Source organism: Talpa occidentalis, unplaced genomic scaffold (genome assembly GCF_014898055.3).
Source record: "Talpa occidentalis isolate TD23 unplaced genomic scaffold, MPIMG_talOcc4v2.1 talOcc4.2, whole genome shotgun sequence".
NCBI classification, from domain to species: domain Eukaryota; kingdom Metazoa; phylum Chordata; class Mammalia; order Eulipotyphla; family Talpidae; genus Talpa; species Talpa occidentalis.
The window spans coordinates 118,009,345-118,025,793 of record NW_023602073.1 but is presented as its reverse complement, the minus strand read 5'-3'; the positions used below and the strand labels follow the sequence as shown (position 1 = coordinate 118,025,793).

The window sequence follows — 16,449 nt, the reverse complement described above, 5'->3', positions numbered from 1 at the left end:
GGTCCCTTATTTAAGTTTTCTAAATTTCTGCTATGAGTGAGACCATCCGGTATTTTTCTTTTTTTTTTTTTAAAGATTTATTTATTTATTTACACAAGCACTGGGTACAGTCAGAAGCACGGGAGGGTGAGAGAATTCACCAGAGCCAGAGCAGGGAGCAGGACAGACGGATGAAATACACTGCTGAGGGGAGCAGCTGGCACGGCAGGAGAGGTCTGCACGCCATGTGGGACCCTCACCGGTGGCCGGGGATCGAACCGGCGCTGCAAAGGCTGTGGTAGCTTCTCAGCCCAGCACTCAACCGCTGCGCCACCAGAGGAGGCCCTTTCTTTTTCTTTCTAGCTTATTTTGCTGAGCAGGATCCCTTCCAGCTCCATCCATGTTGCTGCAAATTGCATGAGTTTATCTTTTTTGATTGGTGAGTAATATTCCGTTATGTATATGTACCACATCTTTTTTTTTTTTAAAGATTTATTTATTTATTTATTTATACAAGCACTAGGTACAGTCAGAAGCACTGGAGGGTGAGAGAATTCACCAGAGCCAGAGCGGGGAGCAGAGCAGGCAGAAGGACCGAAGTACACTGCTGAGGGGAGCAGTGGGCATGGCAGGAGAGGTCTGCGCGCTGTGTGGGACCCTCCTCTGGTGGCCGGGGAGCAGCCAGGGATCGAAACGGTGCTTTAGAGGCTGCAGGCAGCTTTGCAACCCAACGCTCAACCGCTGCGCCACCGGGGAGGCCTTGTACCACATCTTCTTGATCCAGTCTTCTATTTTTGAGCATTTGGGTTAGGTTCTTAACAAGAAAGAGATAGGAATATTTAATTAAATGAGACTAAGAAACCATTTGCTGGTTTGTGGAACTGGGATCCATCCACTCAGGTCAATTTTGATTTGTGCTGCAGCTCTAGAGGACTTTCCTACACATGCTGATGAGTCCCTGCACATCTTCCTCCTAAGTCTTTCTCTGAAGTAGTGGGAGCTTATACATATGTGTGCAAGGCAAATCCAAAATATAAGGAAGAAATGCCTCAAACAGGCCTTAAACAATATGGCAGAGAAGCCAGAATGCCCCTCTCATTTTGAAGAGGGACAATTATGGGGTGTATGCTAATGGTTACTCAGGGGATCCTCAGAAGACTTGAGCCCCATTGTCCTCAGTAGTCATAGTTACTCACATTCCCATCTTTCTTTTCTCAATAAGCTCACTCTCTCCACCCTACTTTCCCTTCTACCTCTGGGATTGTCTTGCAAATAAATTACTTAAACTGTGCCCTGAATTTAGTGTCTGCTTTAGAGAGCCCAATCTAAGGCAATAATAGATATAATCCTGGAAAGTAGACCCTCACAATAGTTTTCTGGAAATAGTCTCCTCACCTGTTTGATGGAAATAAAAACTCTGTGGCTGGTGGGTAATTGTGATGTCCATACCTCTGGCATAAATACTAAACTGTAAACTGAGATAATCTTACAGGGAAGTTTAACTTATATGCTATATCTAATGCTGGAAAGAAAAGTAACAATTGTCACGATAGATGGAGTAGAATTGAATGGCTTTTGTAGATTGCCTTAGAAGCTTTGATTTCAGCTATAGACGTGTTGGACAGTTCCCATGTGTTCCAAAACCCCCCTATAGCGCTCGCCTATCTCTCTGCCTTTTGACTCACAGCTGTTCAAAGCCACAGTAGCTCATCAAATCCACACTGAATGACCAAACAGGGGAGTAAATTTCCCTGGGAGTTGCCCTCCACCAACGAGTGATGGAAGTCAATGGGTAATGTTTAGGTTTTCATCCTTGGGAAGCAAAATTCTCAGATGAAGTTCATACTAGGGTTTTTCAGAGTTCCTAGTGGGATTGGGTCCTAATTTATCAAAGTGGTAGCCAATTCAATAATATATATTCTAATGGCTTTTCTTTCTTATCTCTGTTTCTCTGCTTCCCAAGATCACCTACCATGTAAACTATCTAATTCAGGCTCTGATTTGTAGAGGGACAACACAATTAGCCTCTAGTTGTTGGTGATGTGTACAGAGAGAGTTGACTTTATTAAGAAAGGAAAAGCTAATAATAGTTTGGTAGAGAAAGTCAACTAAAATTAATAGGCAAATATTGTCGAGTATTTATTATGTACTCACAATTTTAGAAGGTATTCAATACCATTTACAATTGACTGGTGTGATGGAGATAAGTTTTCTGAATGGCGGGGAGAACAGGGGAAAAAAAAAGGAAGGAACACATAGCAAGATATCAATGAATGAGGGCCTCCCTGGTGGCACAAGGAGTTAAGACACAATTTATGAAGCTATCTGCAGCCACTGCAGCACGAGTTCGATCCCCAGCCAGGGTGCTACCAACAGGGTGCAGCAGACCTCTCCTGACTCACCTGTTGCTCCCCTCAGCAGTTTATTTCAGTAGATCTGCCTATTCTGTTCCCCACTCTGTCTCTGGTAAATCCTCTCACCCCCCACACCTGTGGTCTTTACCCAGTTCTTGTGTGCATAAATAAAATAAATCTTTTTTTAAAAGTTATCAATGAATGACAGTAAAACTCTTGTACAGCAATCTGGATTTTTCATTTATCTAGACAGATTTACAATCTTATTTGGGATTATACTGTAATACTCTGCTTTGGGTGAGTGTGTTAAAAGGTGGAGCAGACGATTGGGATATGCCTAGCATCTCGAAAGTAACATTCTATATTGAACATACCATTTTTTAAAAAAAGATTTATTTATTTATACATACAAGAACTGGAGTATAAGCCTGATGTGTGGGGGGGGGGGTGAGAAGATTCACCAGAGTGGGGAGCAGAACAGGCAGTTCTACTGAAATACACTGCTGAGGGGAGCAGTGGTGGAGACAGGAGTGGTCTGCTTGGCCATGTGGGTCAGCTCCCTGGCAGTGGCTGGTGATAGCTTGATAGTGCTGTCTTTAACCCCTGAGCCACCAGGGAGGCCCTGAAGTTACCACTTTTCCTAACATGTCTCATGGGGAGCATTTGCTTATTCTCTTGTCAGTCCCTTTTAACTTATGGGCAGTTTAGATCCATTTCCTTCTATTTTCACTGCCATATTTTAAGTCAACAATCTATCCTCTCTCACAAGAATAATGGCAATAGCCTCTTAAATAACTAATCTCCTTAAAGTTGCCCATGTAATCCATTTTCCACAGTCACAAGAATTGTAATTAACGTGCAAATCTGATTATTTCATTCTCCTGCTTAAAGCTTTACAGTGGCTCATCACTGCTTTCAGAACGAAGCCTTAATGCCTTTATCAAAACAAATAAATTCTTCCTCCTATGGATTATTTGATACCTGTTCTACTCATGTTCTGACATCCCATCAAGCTCTGTGCTCTAGCCACATTATTTCACTTTCTATGTTACTATGTTGTCTCTCATCTCCAGAACTTTGCCCTTCGCTACTCTCAGAAATTATAGCCCATTCTCCCAATCCTCATTTATCTGAAAAACTCATCCTTCAGGAATGCCTTCAAGTATTACCTTTTTTGGTGTCTGAAGCCTTTTCTGACACTCCAAAGCTAGGTTAAGTGCCTTAAAGGCCTCTAAAGTGCCTTTAACACTTACCATACAGTGTTGCCATATTTTTTACTTGTCTGTTTTTCCTAGTGGTCTGCTAACTGCTTCAGGACAGAGATTGATGCTTAGTCAACACTGCAGCCTTAGTACTGACCAGAGCACCTGGCACACAATAGGCCTTGGATAAATATTCCACCATCAATCATCTCATGAAATAAACAGGACCTAAATAAACAATTCTTGTCTAACCAGCTTCTTCCATTTTCTCATATTGCGTTATCTCCCTTGCTAGTTTTTTTTTTTTAATATTTATTTATTCATGTACAAGAACTAAGGTACAGGCCAGAGGTGCGGGGGGTGAGAGGACTCACCAGAGACAGAATGGGGAACAGAACAGGCAGACTGACTGAAATACACTGCTAAGGGGAACAGCAGGTGAGTCCGGAGAGGTCTGCTATGCCATGCGGGTAGGTCCCTGGCTGGGGATCGAACTCATGTTGTAGTGGCTGCGGATAGCTTCATAGATTGTGTCTTAACTCCTTGTAACACCAGGGAGGCCCCTTACTAGATTTTTAAGAAGATTCTGGGTGATAGGCCCATGGGTGTATTTATGTTTCTATGTATTCATTAAATAGAATCCTGTATCAGGTGATCCATTTTATCCTGCTGTGATAAGCCAAAAAATATTAAATTCACAAGTAATATTGGGTGTCTTTTAAGCAAAATATTTAGGAAAAGGCTCCACTTTGGCTAAGTTGTATAGTGATAGCAGGAAATTGGATCATGGAGTTCAGAGTGAACTATCAGTGGATGAGGGTCACAGCCTCTGACTTCTGAAAGAGGCTGGTAAGTCTGTCTTTTCTCAGAGGAGTCACTTGAGGAAGCAAGAGGATCAGTGACTCACCTGAGGCTACACATTTGTCTCCTTCTTTTCAATCCTAAACTCTTTCCACAATATTGTGATAATAAAAACAAAAACACCTTTGCTCTAACAAGACTTAGTCATAAAAATTCAGAAACCATGGAGTTTTTTGAGTATATATTTCTGCTTAGAATGTAAATGACTTGAGAGTTCTGAAATGATTGCACATCTTTTATGTCTAGAATTTAATGAAATAACTCTAATTCTTAATTCTCTTTCATTTCACTTAACCATTAGAGCTTAAGAAGGGAGAAAAAAATACATATTTGTTTTTGCTCCATTGAGATCCTCAGAGTCTGATAACATTTCTTTCTGGAAGGTGTGTTGAGTCATGGTGGTTGACTGTCTAATATCTTTGTAAAGATGTCACCAATTTAGTCTTCCTTTCTGGAATCCCTATAATTCTAGAAGTATTTCAGGGTCCGATTCAATCTTTACCTTGTTGGCTTAGATTTTGTCACAACTAGATATTATATGTTTATTTGGCTTCCAAGCAGATTTATAAAATAGTTAATTGCATGCGAAAGAAAAATTACATAGATAATGTGGGGAGTTCTGTGTCACAAAACTGCATAACAACAGATTTTATATTTAAAATAGGCACAATTCTATATTCTAAAGCTTGCGTTAAGATTGCCCTAAATGACTTTATTTCAACATGGGGTACAAGTTAAAAATCATTTGACCTGCAGGGCTAGAGATGTTACCAGAAAATCAGTAGGATATATACTTAGGTAGAGTAAATGCACAAGTAATGATTAGTTGGGCGGCCCAGCTCTAAATCCTAAAGGAGCTGACAGCTTGCTCTAGCTTCTGTTCGCCTTCCCCACCCTTTGCTTGCAGACAATTAAGATTTTATATATAATTATCTGGAGTTCCGTTAAGACAGGAAATGTAGGAGAGCAATGCTCCACCAATCGACAGGTGAAGTGAGTGCTCTCTCCACTATTACACTTGGCATTGAATGAGGAACATTGGCCAGTGCGTAGTAGGTCAATCTAAAATATTGTATCGATCATATTTGTGTGTTGGGAAGGCAGAGTCCGGGCAGGGATTCTAAGAGTCCCCGCCGCTTCATTACCCCCTTCTGCGGTGCTGGGGTCATCGCTGAGGAAGAGCTGGATGTGAACTTGTCGCTCTTCTTGGGGTACAGTCACTTGGGCCCAAGGTAGGCAGTGATGCACGTGGCAAGGCTAAGCAATGCCGCACGCGTTCTGCAAACCCAAGGTGACACGGCCCCATCTTCGCTGGCCGGACGCTTCGCCAAGACCCGCACCGGCCAGGGCGCCCGGGCGCAGGCTGCAGGGCAAAGCCCCTCACCCCTGGGTCCGGCTCACCCATCGCGGGGCGGGGCCTGGCTGCGGGGAAATGACGTCGCCATCCCCGCGCGCTCCCCCGGCCGCGCGCCGCGCGCCCTGGTAACCGCGGCCCCGCGGCTCCCGCGTCCTCCTCCTGTCCCCGCCTCCCCCCGCAGCAGCCCGCCCCGTCTCCTCCTGTCTCCGCAGCCCCGGCGGCGGCGGCCGCCTCGCCGGACCCCGGTGTCAGGTGGGAGCGGGAGCTGCGGGGCCACGCGGCCCGCGACGCACCTGCCGGGCGCGATCTGAGCGCAGGCGCCGGCGAGCCCCCCGGGGCAACCGCCGCCGGACCCCCGGCGTCTGGTCCGCGCCTCGCCGCTCGCGGCCTCGGGTCGGCGGGGCTGCCCCGTCCCTGGACCCGGGTGACCCGGGGGTCTCGGGCGGGAGGGTGCTTGCGGCGGGCGGGCGCCGGGTGTCGGGTCTGCGGGCGCCTGTCCGGCTCTTGCTTCCCAGACGCCGTCGCTCCGCGGCCCGCCCCCCGAGAGCGGGGACAGTTGCCCCGGCCGGGGTCTGTCGGGAAGATGGCGACCCCGGGCATGAGCTGGCAGCAGCACTATTACGGCGGCTCTGCGGCCGGGGCAGCCAAATTTGCGCCCTCGCCGGCCGCGGCGCAGCAGGCGGGGCACAGCATGGACTACAGCCAGGACCTACACCTGAAAATGAGCAAGAAGATCGCCCAGCTTACCAAGGTAAGGGCGCGCCGGCGGGGCTGGCACGGGGCGACCCAGGTGTGGGCCGCGCGGGACTCACCTGCCCAGCCCAGAAGGCTGCTGGCTCTGCGCGCGGGGCGGATTGAAGGGGGGCTCTTCGGGGGAAGCAACAGCCGGAGACTTACCTCCAAGAACCGTTCAAACTTCTGTAGAACGCTGGCGGCATTCATTTAAACGAGGCAGCTCAACTGCACGAACTGGGGTTATAGAGCTTACACCCGGTTGGCCTTTAAGGGCTAGTCAGCGCGGTGCAAATTAGTGCCTACTTTCTTTATTCCACAGTAACAAATCCCTCTAGTTTTGCTTTCATGCATCTGCTGAGGCTCCACGAGGCATTACACTACAGCAGTCTCTGAAGTACAGTGCTGTCTTTACCCAACGTGACCTGGAATCTTCGGAAATAATAAATATCTTTTATCAGTTACAGAGTTAGGGGGAGTATGAACCTGAGCGATGTGGGAAGGACCAAACATACCATGTGTGCCATTCTGGGGACTTTAAATCATCCCTTACCTTGACAGAATGTCAAAACAAAGCTTACTAGATGAATCATGTTCCTGCATTTAGTTAAATGTTTCAGACTATCAAAAGATAATTTTTAAAGAGCAAAAAAAGTCTGCACATTTGGCTAGCTGTAGTTTTGGAGAGTACTTGTATGGCTAAGGTATTATCTAATTCAGTAAATATTGATGATGAGGAGTTGGTGTCTGAAGCAAGAGCAATTCAGATCGCTTGTAGTGCTCTATTTATATCTAAACTATCTGGTAATACACATTAAATGAGAAGAAGTGATTTGTGGTTTCTGAAAGTTAATAGAAGTGATCCACCTTAATGTATTTAAGCTGAATCGTCTAACCACCTGTTTGAAGTGTTAGTAAGTGGATGAGAGGTGTGCCTCCTGAGGGTTTACTTTTAGATAACCTCTAAAGTATGTCAGCTTCCAAATTATCATTATGTAATTCCCTTGCTAGTTAGCACTCTTGAGAGTGTGAAGTAAATCAGAGTTGGAAGGGTAGGAGAAAAGAAATGGAAGTAAAAAGGGGATGAAAAAAAGGTTAAAAATTTGGGGGAGGAAATGTGACTGTTGGTAAAGAAAAATAACATGAAAGGACCACGGATCAGATGAAAGAGCAAAGAAAAAGGTGCAAGTACAAAACCTTAAAACTCAAGCATGCAAAGCAAGGCAACATTTTGTGAAGTTTTGCTTTTTGTTTTTATGTCAGCTCTGTTGTTACATGTTGAGTTTTTACTGTTCTTGTGAGAGAAGGTCCTCAAAATCAGACGAAGGAATAAGAAGGAATCACAATAGTATACCATCAGAGCATTTGTACATCTGGGAGCTAAAAGCCAGGCTTCTGAAATAGTGTTTGGTCTTCAGAATACTGATGTCCACAATGAAACACATGAATATTTATTTATGCTGATTTTCTGTTATGGTGCCACCACAGCACCCATTGTTCTCATTTTGGATTGTAAGCCTCTAGAGTCCTGCTGTAATAGAAACACTTGGCGATGGAACTGGGGACCGTTGAATAAAAGTTGTTTCTCATCTCTTCAGTAAGCTACTTTTCTTTTTTATGATTTTTCAATTTCCTGGTTATTATCAAAAAAGAAATGCAGAGCAACTGTTAAAAGTAGGAGTATTGAGTAGAAGTTGCTATCACTTTATTTCTTTGCACTTCCCACCTCCAGTGAGGCAGGAAGCTGCCCCACAACTAGTCTTTACTCAGTTACTTGGATGCTTTGACTTAGTGTTTATAGTTACAATCTCTAAACACTTACACCACTCTCTGCTAAGACATTTAATCCCTTATACTAGGTTTTCTCAACCTCAGCACAACCGGCAATTTGAACTAGATAATTCCTATTAGACAAGGCCGGGGGTAGGAAGGGAGCTGTCCTATGCACTATAAGATTTTAGCAGCATCCCTGGGGGTACCTAGCAGGTTGCAATAGCATACACCTCTCCCTTCCTCTTCCCCCCCCCCTCCGCCCCAACCCAGTTGTGACTTGTGACTATAAACCTTCTCTGCGCAATACTAAATGTTCCTAGGGTGAGCAATGCGGTATCATCCCACACTGAGAAAAACTGACTTAAACTGAAATATGTCGGGATTCACCCACCCCTGCCTCTTGCCTTTATTAGTAAAATAAGACCCAAGAATGAAACACTCTGATAATAGGAATCTGTTGCAGCCAACACCCTTCGGTTTCTGAAACATATAATAAGATCTTCTTCCCTTATGATCCATTCCGGAAGCTGTCAAATTTTGCAGTCACATATACTTTTGTAGATAATATACCATGAGGAGGACATCATGAGCGATATGTTGGCAATTAGAAACTTTCCTTGTATCTGCTGTATGGAATTGTCACTCATGAATAGTTTATTTACATCAGTAGAGGTATGTTAATAGAAGTATGGTTGGAACTTGACAATAACTTACGTTTCAAAATTAGACATAAAAGTAACGATTAAAGTAGGATTTTGTGTGTGGTGGGGAGAGGGGGGCCATGAGTCAATAGAATCCAACTCTTCAGCACTGTAGTTAGTGTGATTTGGGAATCTGACACAGTTTTAAGTTAAAACACTTACTGCTAGTGTGACCTTGAGCAAGTCATTAAATACTGAGTCTCAGTTTCCTTATCTTTAAAAGAGGAATAATGATACTATAAATCTTTAAGGTAGTATACTTTTAATTCAAGCTGTCATTGAAAATAGATATTGTATGCCAAACAAAGTAATTAGCAAATACATAATGCACTTAATGGCATTATGTAATATTGCATTTTTTTGAGAATTTTCTGCTAAGCTCTTTAAAAAGCATACTGTCATTTTTCCCTATTTGAATATCAAAGTTAAAAATTTTCATATTCTACATTGTTGTAGTGCAGTATTGAAATGCAGTAAGCATTTTTTGGCCATTTGATTGGCTTCAAAAGAATAAAGGTGAAAGTAATTTGTAATTTCGCAGATATTAAGAGTTAAAATGTATTTTAACAAAATAAACAGTGTTAGCTCAAGACATACTTGTTCAGATTCTGTTTCCTAAGAACCTAGCGTAGCAACCATCTCATAGAGCAGCAGTTCTTTAAGCACCTTTTATGTAAGGGGCACTTGGCTAAGTATTAGAGGTACAAGAGGGAGCAAGACATGGTCTCCACCTTTTAAAGTGAGTCTATTATATTTAGCTTGCTCATGTCAAATTTTAAGAATTCCTATGAGATTCTTGAGTCATGTGCTGACAGATCTCCTGAACTGTTAGTGACTAAGCCATCTCAGGATAGGGAAAGAAGCTGGATGGGTTGAGTTATGTTTCATAAGATCACTTTTGTGTACTCTCAACTGTGTTGACTCTTTAGTTCCTTAGGTTGAAAAGCTGGACTTTTGTGCACATAAAACAGTGTTATTTTTGCCTCTCCCTGTCCCTTTCAATCTACTGTGTGATACTGGCTCATTCTCTGCTCATGGATAACTTGACTTTTCTTGTTGCTCATAAAAAATACATTCTTTCTGCAGTAGCAAATTTGGAAGTCTCAGTATGATTTTTAAAATGTCCAGTACCAAAAAAGAGCTCCCAACCAAAGCTGAATTATAATGAAGCTTCTTCCCCATTCCCAGATGCCTAGTACATATGGGCCGGGGGGCTTCATTGATTTTTTATTCTGATCAGGCTTGTCTATGCCTTTTTCTCTCCTGTCCTGGTTTCTGACCCCTCTCCAGTGGGACAGGGAAGAAAGGATGAGAGGAAGGAGCAGCAGCAGACTTTTACTTGATTCTTACATGGTGATCTGGCTTCAGTACTGTTGTAGGTTTAACAGATGTTTAAATATCATCCTTTGCCTATTTAAAAAAATAAGTTGTCTTTCACTTGTGGTTTCTCCACCTCCCACATCAGTTGCTCAATGTTTCTCACCTCAAATACCTGACACTGAGAATACCTCAGCCTCTTGGAACGGGCAGGACCTTTTGTGTTCATTTTGCTGAGGTCTGTCAAAGTTCCAGGTCACCCTCTTGCATGGTTTCAGGTAACTGCACCACAGCTTGCTCTACCTCTTTCCCATAGGAATCACTCATTCTTTGTCTAGATAAGCTCTGGGGGTGGTCTGCATTCAGCCCACTCTTTTGCTCTCACAGTCCTCTTCATCCAGTTGCTTATCTAGATTTTCCATAGATGAGTTAGATGTCCTTTGAACATATATTTGAACATTAAGGCACATACCCAAGCTCTTTAAGTGGTCTGATCAATGCCCTTCTCCCTATGTGTTAGATGCAGAACGTGTAAGCAACCACTTCCACCTTCCCCTTCATGGCTATGCACTGTTCCTTAGCTCTCCCCAAGAAAACCTGCTCCAGCATCTGCATCTCCCCCGCCCCATGCTCTGGAATGTTGATTGTCTTGGATTCTCAATAGAAAGTAATATCCTGTTAGCTGCTCATTCAATGCCTCTTTACATGATTGTACTTTTGATAGAACTTAGCCACCAATTACAGACATAACTGCTATAAGGTAAAATATGAGGTTCTAAAGAGCAGGAATAGTTTCTCTAGGTTTTCTGTGCTTAGCAACAAGCCTTCCTCTTCTTTTTTATTTTTATTTTTATTTATTTTTTAAAAGATTTATTTATGCATACGAGAGCTGGGGTACAGGCCAGAGGTGTGGGAGGTGAGAGGACAGAGTGGGGAACAGAGACAGAGACAGAGTGGGGAGCAGAACAGGCAGACTGACTGAAATACACTGCTGAGGGGAGCAGCGGGCAAGTCAGGAGAGGTCTGCTGCACCATGTGGGTAGCTCCCTGGCTGGCCGGGAATCGAACTCATGCTGCAGTGGCTGCGGATATCTTCATAAGTTGCATCTTAACCTCTTGTGCCACCAGGGAGGCCCCTTCTTCCTCCTCTTTTAATAACTGTCTTCTATCCCGGCTGAAAACTGCTCTGATCTACCTAGGTTTATACAATACCAAATCAGGCCTATAATACCAGATATTTTCAAACAATCCTGGTTTCTCTACCTTAAATAAAACTGAGTTTTCACTGGTTGTCTTGTTTGAATTACCTAGAACTGTTTCATAATAATCTGTTTGGGTTATGATTGGGGTTGTTTTAGTTTAGCACATGCCAAAAGCCTCTTTTTCTTCTTCTCCTTCATTAAAGTGCAATTTTGCCATTCTGTTATACAGTAGCTTTTATGTAATCTTAGTCATAGTTGAGTGGTTGGAATTAAATTCTTTTATTTTACATGTGTGAACAAAAGCATGACAGCTATTGACAAAGTCTTATAAATGGACTGCCTTTAGAGTTCAAAGGTTCAGAGCTAGAGCAAACCTCAATTTCTGATCTCCCTCATTTTATGGGTATGGAAATTGAGGACCCAAAGGCATTTGAAGATTTTGTAGTTGATCATTAACGAATCTGAACTTGCACTCAGGCCTCTGAATTTGCCTAAGAGAGGGGCAACTGTACCAGCAGATTTGGTTTTTCCTCTGTCTGCCTTCTTTCTAATAACTCATTGGTTTGCATGAGGTCACAGATTGTTGGTAACGGACCATCTGAACCAGAGACTTTTGTGCCTTACCCATACCCTGGATATATAGGTTGTACAGTTTGTAACTGTAGCTTTGGCAAGTTTGTAACCGAGCTGTTATTTTGTAGCCTCAGAAAAATGTCCTAATATTTTTCTGTTTTTATTAACAGCTTTAGTCATTTCAGTCTTTAAAAAAATTTAATTATGTTGATTTAGAGACTGTCATACTTGATGTCAATGTTACTACCATGCATTTATTTTAAATGTTCTTTCTTTGCTTAACTGGATTGTTGCTGAAATTCCTAAAAGCAGTTTGGAAGCTTTCCAGTTTCCTCCATCTCTTTCTCTTTCTTCTCAACTTTTTTCTTTGCCTGCACCTCTGTCTTTCCTCTCTCCTCCCTCCTCCCACCCTTGTTTGCTTTTGAAAATCCTTTGTCATCTTTTCTAATGGACAACTTCTTTTTTTTAATTAAAAAATTATTTTATTTTATATATATTTTACATCATTCTTCATTTTTGGGCAAATGTATGCTTTCTCCTCCCAGGTGTAGTCCCTGTGAAATTCCCACCACAAATTCGCCTGTGTAATTGACAACTTCTTAAAAAGTGATAAGAATACAAGTGTTCATTGAAGTGTGCTTGAAGTGATCTGGTCATTTTAAGTAAATTAATAAATTTAATTCTTAAGATTGTATTTCTAGAAATTATAAATATTTCTGAAAATTTTTTATCACTTAAATTTGAGATGAATGAAGAGTAACCTATAAAGGCAGTTAGTTTTTGAATGACAATAGGAAGTAAAGGGCTAGGGGAGGGTTGATAGAATGTAGGTATTCTGACCTTTAAATTTATCTTACAAGATTTAAGTTTTCTGTGCACATTTAAATAAATTTGAATTTTATGCTGTGTGATAGAAATATGTGAATAATAGAAACTTTTTAAAAAATATTTATTTATGCATACAAGAACTGGCCAGAGGTGTGGGGGGGGGGGTGTGGGAGGATTTGCCAGAGACAGAGTGGGGAGCAGAACAGGCAGATTGACTGAAATACACTGCTGAAGGTAGCAATGGGTGAGTCAAGGGAGGTCTGCTGCACCAAGGGTCTGCTGCTCCCTTGCTGGGGATCTATTCGCACTGCAGACAGCTTCATAGGTTGTGTCTTAACCCCTTGTGCCATCAGAGAGGCCCAATAATAGAAACTTTTAATGCCATACTTGGTTTTTTACCACAGAAAGTTTAAATCCTACAGGCCACTTTTGAGTGAAAAGGACACTAGTTAAACTTGTCAGAATTGGTGTTCCTTAGTCTTTGGAAATAAACACCTGAGGAGGGGTGGGAATAAATAGCATAATGTTCAAACCTTCAGTTTAAATGTTTGTGGCAATCCTTTATCCAACAAGTATATCAGCAGCATTTTTTCCATCACCATGTACTCATTTTATGCCTGTATCACATTCTGGTACTTTTCACAATATTTCAAACTTTTTTTTTTAATCATTACTGTATTTGTTGTGATGATCTGTGAATGAGAAGAAACTGAAACAGACTTATTGCTGACATGGAGAAAGTTGCATTGGTCAAATAGTACAAACCAGCTACAACATTCCCTTAAGCCAAAGCCTTACCTAGAGCAAGGGTTTACCTCTCTTCAAATCCATGAAGACCTAGACAAGTGAGGAACCTGCAGCAGAAAGTTTGACATTAGCAGAGGTTGTTGCATGAGCTCTAAAGAAAGAAACCATCTCTATGACATCAAAGTGCAAGATGAAGCAGCAAACACTGCTGTGGAAGCTACAGCAAGTTATTCAGAAGCTCTAGCTGAGATCACTGATGAAGGTGATGACACACAACAGATTTTCAATGTAGACTAAACAGACTTCTCTTGGAAAAAGATACCATCTAGAACTTCCACAAGTGGAGAGGATGAGTGAACACCTGGCTTCAAAGGACAGACTGTCTCTCTTGTTAGGGGCTAATGCAGCTGGTGGCTTTCATGCTCATTTACCATTCTGAAAATCCTGGGGCTCTTGAGAGGGATGATAAATCTACTCTGCCTGTGCTTTATAAATGGAACAACAAAGCCTGAATGATAGCATGTGCTTTACTGAGTATTTGAAGTCTGTTATTGAGACCTTCTGTTCAGAAAAAAAGATTTCCTTCAAAATATAATTGCTTATTGACAATGCACCAGATCACCAAAAACCTCTGTTGGAAATGTAGGAGGAGATAAATGTGGTTTTCATGCCTGCTAACACAACCTCATTTTGTAGCCTATGGATCATGGAGTTGTTTAGACTCAATTTTTAAGGCTATATCTGGCATAGATAGTGATTTCACTGATGGGGCAGTCAGTTGAAAACTTTCTGGAAAGGATTCACATTCAAAATATCGTTAAGAACATTCATGATTCTTGAAAAGAGATCAAAATATCACTGTTCATAGGAGCTTGAAAGCAGTTGATTCCAGCCCTCATGGATGACTTTGAGGCATTCAAGACTTCAGTGAGGAAGTAAATGCAGATGTGGTAGAAATAGCAAAAGAACTTGAATGAAAAGTGGAGTCTGAAGATATGACTGAAGTATTGCAATCTCGTGATCAAACTTGAACAGATAAGGAGTTGCTTCTTGTGGATTAGCAAAGAAATTGGTTTCTTGAGATAGAATCTGCTCCTAGTGAAGAGGTTGTGAACATTGTGGAAATGGCAACAGGATTTAGAAGACTACATAAAATTAGAGGATTTAGAATATTACATAGTTTATAAAGTAGTGGCAGGCTTTAAGAGGATTGACTCTAGTTTTGGAAGAAGCTCAATGTGAGTAAAATGCTATCAAACAGCTGAGAAATCTTTTGTGAAAAGAAGAGTCAATCGATTTACCACCCTTCATTATTGTCATTTAAAAAAAATTACTTCAACCCCAACTTTCAACGGTCACCATCCTAATTAGTCTGCAGTCATTAACATGGAGGCAAAACCCTCTGCTAAAAATAAAGTCTTGGGCTTCCCTGGAGGCACAGTGGGTTGAGCGCAGCGCTGTGAAACTGTCTACAGCCTCAGCAGTGTTGGTTTGATTCCCGTCCGGCCGGGGAGATTCCCATGTGGCAAGGCAGACCTCTCCTGTCTTGCCCGCTCTCCTTAGCAGTGTACTTTGGTCCTTCTGCCTGTTCTGCTCTCTGATCTGTCTCTGGTGAATTCTCTCACCGCCCCCCCACCACCCCGCACCTCTGGCCTGTACCCCAGTGCTTGTATAAATAAATAAATCTTAAAAAAAAAAGTTAATAGCCTTTTTAAAAAAAATAAAAAGTCTTCCTGAAGACTCAGATAATATTTTCCATTTTTTTAAGCAATGAAATACTTTTAATTAAGGTATATACTTTTTAAAAAAAGAAATAGTAGTACTACATCCTTAATAATATACAGTATAGTAGAAATGTAATTAAATGCACTTGGAACCAAAAAAATTCATGTGACCCACTTTACCAGTATTTGCTTTACTGTTGTAGTGGTCTAGAACCAAATCCTCAGTATTTTTGAGGTGTGGGTGTAGGATACTTATATTTAATCTACACCAGTCTTGAATTACATGGAATGCTTTATCACCTCCAGATCTTTGTTATGAACTTCAGTGTATGTATGGGAGATTAAATCAAAACTATAACTAATCCTGTGGCAAATGCTGAATTTTTATTTCTGAATAAATTTTTGCATCCTTGTTTGCCTTGCTCTTTTTCTAATAAAATTAAATGCTATTTTGAGTATGCAAAAATTTTAGACATTAGACTTTCTGATTTGAAACATTATGTTTATTTTGCGGAATGTCTGTTCACGGGTATTTACATTTTTCAGCTTTCCTTCTTGGTCAGTCTTAGCAGAATCTCATTTCTTTCAGAAAACATTTCAGAGCAAAAATACTAAGTAGTATTACATTTATTGCTCTTCATGTTTTCCCTAGTGAAACACTATATAAAGAAAGTACATCTCATTTGGAGGGCAATCATATGTTTGTGTGATTGTGTGTGTTCAAAGTAATAGCCTACTCAAAATAGCAAAAGAAGATTTACTTAAATTTGATTAAGGTGAGTGTAAAGGTCCATATGTTAAACTTATATTGAATGCCTAGTTTATGAAACATATTTGATAGGCACTATTGGCTACTTTATATTATTAATTTACTATTACATTTTTAAATTGTATATTTTTATTTATTCCAATAGACTTTTGAGAAAATGTAACTAGAATAAAGTATAGTGAACAGTTTATATAGTAGTAGGTTAATCTGACAAATTTTAGTTATTGGCAACTTTATTTGTTTTTTGGTTTGGGTAAAATTTATGTGTCTGATTTTCTTAAAGAAACTCTACTAGTACCTAGTTTAAGGTTTTTAAGAATAATTTGAAAG

The 16,449-nt window shown here is 41.3% G+C and overlaps 1 protein-coding gene across 1 annotated transcript in view; it reads left to right on the top strand.

Moving 5' to 3' along the window:
- Window positions 1-6,271: 6,271 nt before the first annotated feature.
- The window catches only part of FAM184A (family with sequence similarity 184 member A), a 122,715-nt gene continuing 112,537 nt past the window's right edge, over window positions 6,272-16,449 (top strand). Inside the window, exon 1 of the mRNA XM_037520313.2 lies at window positions 6,272-6,504. Within this exon, the coding sequence (XP_037376210.1) occupies window positions 6,337-6,504 (168 nt within the window). The 5' untranslated portion in view covers window positions 6,272-6,336. The remainder of the gene's footprint in view (window positions 6,505-16,449) is intronic.